This window comes from Asparagus officinalis, chromosome 1 (assembly GCF_001876935.1).
Source record: "Asparagus officinalis chromosome 1, Aspof.V1, whole genome shotgun sequence".
NCBI lineage: Eukaryota > Viridiplantae > Streptophyta > Magnoliopsida > Asparagales > Asparagaceae > Asparagus > Asparagus officinalis.
The window spans coordinates 52163382-52170070 of NC_033794.1; the positions used below are offsets into that span (position 1 = coordinate 52163382).

Here is a 6689-nt window from a genome sequence, read left to right on the forward strand (position 1 = left end):
GCCCCCTTTTAAGCATAAGTTCAATCTTATGTTTAGACATACATGTTGGGAGGTTTGACATAAAAGTCTTTTCACAACCAGATTATGTACTATCTATCTATTTTTTTGTCTCTCTGTCTACATGCTTGATCTCAAAATTTTCAGGGAAGTTGTATACAGTAGATTTGAATTTACAATTCATATTCATCAATTTTGCAGCGGAAGAAATTTACCCATCAGATGCAGGATGGCTGGGGGCTGACGACTGATGGAAAGATCATATTCGGCAGTGATGGAAGCTCAACACTCTATCAGCTTGACCCCGTTACCTGGAGAGGTTTTATTTGCTGTAGCCTGTAGTTATCTCATATTTAATATGCTAGTTAATACAACTCTCTGATTAGCTTTCTTATGGTGCAGTATTACACAAAGTTAATGTCAGGTACAATAATCATGAAATTCCTTTTCTAAATGAACTGGAATATGTAAATGGTGAAGTATGGGCAAATGTCTGGCAGGTAAGCACAATTTTCACTCAAAGATGCTTCGAAATAAGTAGCGGTTTCTCGCACTTCTGCTGAAATACTGGTTTTGCATTCCTTGCAGTAGGTGGTTTAGATAGAAAATGTTATCAAATCTGATTTATGGTATAATCATTCAAGCTGTCATGACCCCCGCTCTGCAGCTTAGGTTAGAAGAATTATACCGGGGGCATGAGTACAAAAGATATCTGTGACGCCCCTGGGTTCACACAAGGCTGCAGTCCAAGGTGAAACCAAGAATATCAAACCTGCCATACACCACACCGTGCAATAACATGTTTCACCATCACAATTACTATCTCTCTAGTAGAGCCTGCCATACACCACACCGTGCAATAACATGTTTCACCATCACAATTACTATCTCTCTAGTAGAGTCAATAACAGGTGTAGGTACAAAAGCAAGTAAAAGATAATACAAGAATCAACTGATGAAATAATAGAGATCAAATTAATATTTCATCATCTAACATACTGAAATACAAGTCAATGTCTGCAATAAATGAACTGGAGTTCTCAACATGTCTCAAATACAAAATGTCTGAATAAGAGAAAATAAGGCACACAACCTTTACAACTTCTAGAAATAAAATCCACAAATGTCTAAACAGAAGTCTACAGTGGAGCTCAAAAGAAAAATATAACTAAAACAGATAGCTGAAGCTAAAGTACATCGCCATCAACCTGCGACTCTCCGGGCTCCTGGCTCGTTACCTGAAAGGGGGAGGGACAACGAGCGTCAAAGCGTTAGCGAGCAACATCACAACCAACCCCAAGGGAAATGGCTCGTTGTATACAGAAAATACAGTTAATACATATATATTTATAAAATCACTGATCCTATTTAGGAAATCACAATACGAGCTTAGATACGTCGAGCGAAATAATCCAAACAAGGAAACCCTCATGTATATACATTGTGACTCAAATTGTAAATCCCTAATAATAAGAGGGTTTTAATACTTCGGAAATTACAACACGAGTATAGGTACGTCGAGCGAAATAATCCAAACAAGGAAACCCTCATGTATATACCTTGTATCTCAAATTGTAAATCTCTAAATACCAAACCCAAAATCTAATACAGGAACAATAATAAAAGAAGACAAACCCATCTCAGAACTTAAATACGGCGTCATGTTACAACCCACATAAGTGTCATGTTCAGCCTAAGCAAGTATAAGTGTCATACTCAAGGTCTAAACTGGTGTCCAACACATGAACTAAAACTAGATGTAGTGGATGTCCAACACATGGACTGAGAAATAAATGTCCAACACATGGACTGAATGTGATAAATGCCCAACACATGGACTACACATAATTATTGTCCAACACATGGACTAAATAAAATATATAAAAAGATGCATATACACTAATCTCACACGTGTCTCGGTGTGTAAACTTAAACTTTGTCCGCACGTCATCTCACAGGTAAAGATACATGTTAACAATAATTTCTAATACCCGTTATTCAAGGCGACTCCTCGTTCATATTAAAGTACGCAATTATAATAGACAAGCATAAACAGTTTCAGTTAAACTGAAACAACCCAAACAGATCCAAACCGAGAAAATTAGAAAATTCCTCGTTAGTCGACTCATGAGTCGACTGGGATCATTGGTCGACTCATTGGTCGACCGGACAGAACAGAGCACAAAAACTGTAAATTTTCTCGTCAGTCGACTCATTAGTCGACTCATTTGTCGACTAAGCAGAAGATCTCCAGTTTTTGCATACGATGATTATCTGCAAGAAAATTTTAACCTAAAGTTCTTCATCATTTCCAGCAACATAAATATGATTATTACACATATGTAACAAACTGAAACGAAAGATATGCATGTAATCACTTACATTAAAACCCTAAACATATTTATACATGTTTAAAAAATGTATTGAAATCAATAAATCACAATGAAACCCATGTTTAAATCTAATTCTAGATCTGGATCTATATTACAAAACGTTGGTGAGCTTTTATTAACCAAAACATTTGATTTCTCGTATCATACGCTATAGAGATATACTTTTATACGCAAAATAATGATTTAGGCTCAATAAATCCGAAATAAAACCAAATAAAACTATACAAACAGTGGGTATAGGGCTGGGCGAGATGTTACTCGCCTTTGGTATGCTAGAACAACTCCTGAATCCGAGAGAGGATGATTCCCTTCGCTGCACCTCGTCAAAACCCGCTGAAATCCTCCGAAAATCCCCCAAAAATCACCAAAAACGAATTAGGGTTTGAGGGGAGAGAGGGGCTAGGGTTTCTCTGGGATTCTGATGGGTTTGGGGTTGGTTTCTGGTAAAAGAAAAAATATATAATATGGTTAAAACCCGAAAGAAAACTCACCCAAACCCGCAACTGAAAAATCTGGAAATCTGCCCGTAAGTCGACTCATAGGTTGACTCATAAGTCGACTCATGAGTCGACTAAGCCGACGTTTTCCAGATTCGTGCATGTTTTGCTAATTTATCAAAACCAATGCACAAAACTCTATAAAAATACACTCATACATATCTGATAACTTGTTATCAAGTATATCTATGACCTCAAGTCATTTACCATAATAGAATTATCTATCACCAATAATTCACATATACTTCTAACAAAAATACGGGGTTCTACAATATCCTGTACATATGCTAAGTCTTCCACTGATACCCAGAGAAATGAACACAAGTACTATATAAATACTCAAAATTTATAAAATTTGTGAAACAAAATACGTATTGTTCAGAATCATGATTGCAGTCTATGTGCAAAGTGAAACTGGAATTACCCCCTTGCTACTGAATAATCTAAAGCTTCAATAGATAAGATCTAACTAGTAGATACTCTTCTGCTGTTACTAAACTCTATGCTAGAATGCCACTGCTACTTTGAATATTTAAGTGGTCAAAAATAAGGGCTACAAGCTTAATCTAAGATCTTAATTGCAGACTGGTCATTTTACTACAATATATTGGCATGAAATCATACATTATGATAAACTATACTGCTTATAAAGAAAACTCTTAAATATTTCACAATGCGACAAATAGTAGAAATTTCTAGGCCTTTGCAGTATTAATTTTTAGGGGAAATTGGATATGAGCTACTACCTCATTTTGCAAACTGGGCTACCAAGAGATAGTGGTCAGGTCTACCCACTCTGATGTGATTCGCAAGATGGTCCTCACAACTAGTCTATCTCTTGGTAGCTTATTGAGAAAAGTGAGTTGCCACCTCATGCCTATTATTTCCTAGTTCTAATTATGAAATAATAATAATAATTTCCAATCTACCACTTTTGACTTCATCTTTCTATGATTTTAAAAGAGTGGTCTAGGCACCCGCTTAGGTGTAAGCAGTAGCTAGGCTGCGTGCTTAATTTTGGAGAGTGCCTAGGCGAACATGAGCCGCTTACATGGACTTACTGCATCGAGATGGGGTTTATTAGCCGCTTCAGCATACCAATGCGTGAAGAGAACATGTCAAGTAAAAATTGATCAGATCATAATTCGATCCAAGTTCATCTCAGATAAATGGTGAGGTGAGGAGAGGATTTTCAATCTTTGAAGAAGAATCCTTCCTCTCTTGGTGCTAAGAAAATACCTATGTGCCACCAGGGCGAATAAGCGCTAGGCACTATGTCCGGTGCCTACAAGGTCCTAGCACTTTCTAAAATATTGCTTATTACAACCTAGTAATATGAGAATCACATAATAACAATAAGGCTACCCAGAGCTTATGCTTACTAACTTGCCGCAGGTTTTTTTCTGGCAAGTATTTTGCAGAAAGACTGGTAATTACTTTAAGGTAAAAAAACTGTGCCCTAGTCAATGACACTATGATGCTCTAGAATTCCAACTCTACCTTAGAACAATGAAATCAATATCTGAAATAAATCTTGTAACTTCAAACCCAGTAATTGTATGAGTACTTAATCATTGAAAATTCGTTCAAACTTCATGAAAGATTCATGCAATAACTTGTCATTTTTATGGGTATTAGTAAAACCAATATTAAATCCTGTGAATCATTAAATATAACTTGGCATAATAATGAAGATTATGTAAACAATTTCCTATGCTGAGATCATCCTCTGATCTTTCTATTTAAATGGTCAATTTTAACATTTAAGGATAACAATTAGTGATAACCACATAACTACTGAGACTATTGATTGGCAAATTAATGCTTCATTATGATCCCTGACGTATGATGTAAATATAACAACTAATAAGGTTAGCTACCAACTATCAAGCATATCTAGGGCTTTACATATATAATATTTATTAATTTCCTGGACCATTGAAACTAAGGATTGAAATTAGGGGACAATGTATTTCATTTCCTCCTGAGAAAATATCAATTCTGCTATATGGGGGTATCGAGAACTCAAATACCCTCAACTTATACTCTACGTGGACTGTTGTATTCCTCATTAACTCAAAATAATACAATCTGAAACTCCCTGTTAAGTGAATCATGGATGTCAAACATACTTGACAAAATTGACTGTGCATTCAAGCCTAAAAGTTTAATAATCATGAAAGTAAACATGCATATACATGTGTGTCTATATATATTGCTACATACACACAGGAAAAAGTTAGAATAAATGTAAGTGGAATGAGGGCTTTTTGCACCAACTTTTTTATCTCTTGATTTTGCTTTGAGATTCATTCTAGTGAGATACACATCAAGACACACATCTCAAAGATAACCTTGATGTGTATCACACATAACACGAATCTCAAAGTAAATCCAATGGATAAAATTATTGGTGGACAGAGCCCTCAGTGCACTGCATTTGTTCTAGTTTTACTCTGCGCGCACGCACGCACACATTTCTACATTTATTCCATCAACATCATGATACATTCACCTTATGTGCAATTATCTAGAATGCTCTTCCTTAGTGAAATTTTAATGTGGGATCTTTGTAATAATGAGATGTATTATTTTTATTGTTAATTGGTATAAATGATGTGATGAATTATTAACATGAGGCAATGGGTTACAGTCAGATTGTATAGCTAGAATTTCACATAATGATGGCGTTGTTCGCAGTTGGATCCTCCTCCATGAATTAAGGTACACTTTTAATTCTAAGCTCCCTTACTGACCATAGACCATTTTTTATTTGTTAAAACATTGGTGATGTTTGTTTGTATGTTGCAGGCAAAGCTTGTTAGGATCTGGACATAGAGTAAGTAACATTCTCTTGTTCTTACATTTGGAATGGCAAGGTATTATTCTTTTGTACACCTTTTCACAAAAATAAGAGCCTATTGTGCTTCATCAATGAAGTTTTTCCCCAGTAACACTGGGGTTGGTATGGAGCATGTCAAACAATTAGAAAGACAATAGGATGGTGTATAATAATAGAAAAGAAAAAAATAAGAAGAAAAAGATCTTGATGATTGATTGTGAAGGGAAGCAATTGAGAGTTAGGGAGCATAAATATTTGCTATGTGGAATTGAATTTATCTTTGAGGCACAATCTAACAAAATGTCAATTGGATCAGCTGATATTTTTCTTCAGACACTTAAAAAAAAGTCAATTGGACTATCCTCTGATTTTGGAATTTTTCTTGGTATCATTTCATTATTTCCTTCTCTTTTTGTATATTTCAAAGTTGGTAATGTGGTAGCAGCAAAGCACGTACTTATCTTTCAGCCATACCTTAGATTGCCTCTTACTTGGTACATGGTTTAGTGGTAATTAACTGACACGTAACCTTGTAATCCAGTTCAATACAGCAAAAGCACTCAGTGGTATTACGTATCTCTATATTAGGCTCATAAAGTAAATGGTCATCTGTTAGTGTGTTGGTAGCATCTTTTCATTTATGCATTCTGCGTAAGTTGTAGCTGGTAAGTGGACTGTACAATGAAAATGATGAAGTCATGCAGAACTGTTACATAATTTCCTGATAATTCTCTTGGTTGGGTAACACCCTCCCAAGATTTTGGACCCAGTCCAATTACTTCACAATTTTCATTTGATTGTTTTCTCAGCTAATTCTTGATATTTGAAAGTACCCAAGCACAAGATCATCTACCAGAAATATCCTTGCTATTACGGATTCAGTCATTCCATCTATAAGCTCTTAATATTATAACTGGCCATTCCATTTATCAGCAATGCCCTTATTACTACATTTTTGGG

At 35.6% G+C, this 6689-nt stretch overlaps 2 protein-coding genes across 2 annotated transcripts in view; one reads left to right on the top strand and one right to left on the bottom strand.

Annotated features, from left to right (window-relative positions):
* Positions 1 to 6689, top strand: part of LOC109824196 (glutaminyl-peptide cyclotransferase) — a 22393-nt gene that overhangs the window by 13086 nt on the left and 2618 nt on the right. Inside the window, exons 6-9 of the mRNA XM_020390732.1 lie at positions 199 to 316; positions 400 to 497; positions 5541 to 5611; positions 5699 to 5726. Of these exons, the coding sequence (XP_020246321.1) occupies positions 199 to 316; positions 400 to 497; positions 5541 to 5611; positions 5699 to 5726 (315 nt within the window). The remainder of the gene's footprint in view (positions 1 to 198; positions 317 to 399; positions 498 to 5540; positions 5612 to 5698; positions 5727 to 6689) is intronic.
* LOC109824206 overlaps positions 1195 to 6689 on the bottom strand; it is a 9483-nt gene continuing 3988 nt past the window's right edge. The window contains exon 2 of the mRNA XM_020390742.1: positions 1195 to 1235. Coding sequence (XP_020246331.1) covers positions 1232 to 1235 — 4 coding nt within the window. The 3' untranslated portion in view covers positions 1195 to 1231. The remainder of the gene's footprint in view (positions 1236 to 6689) is intronic.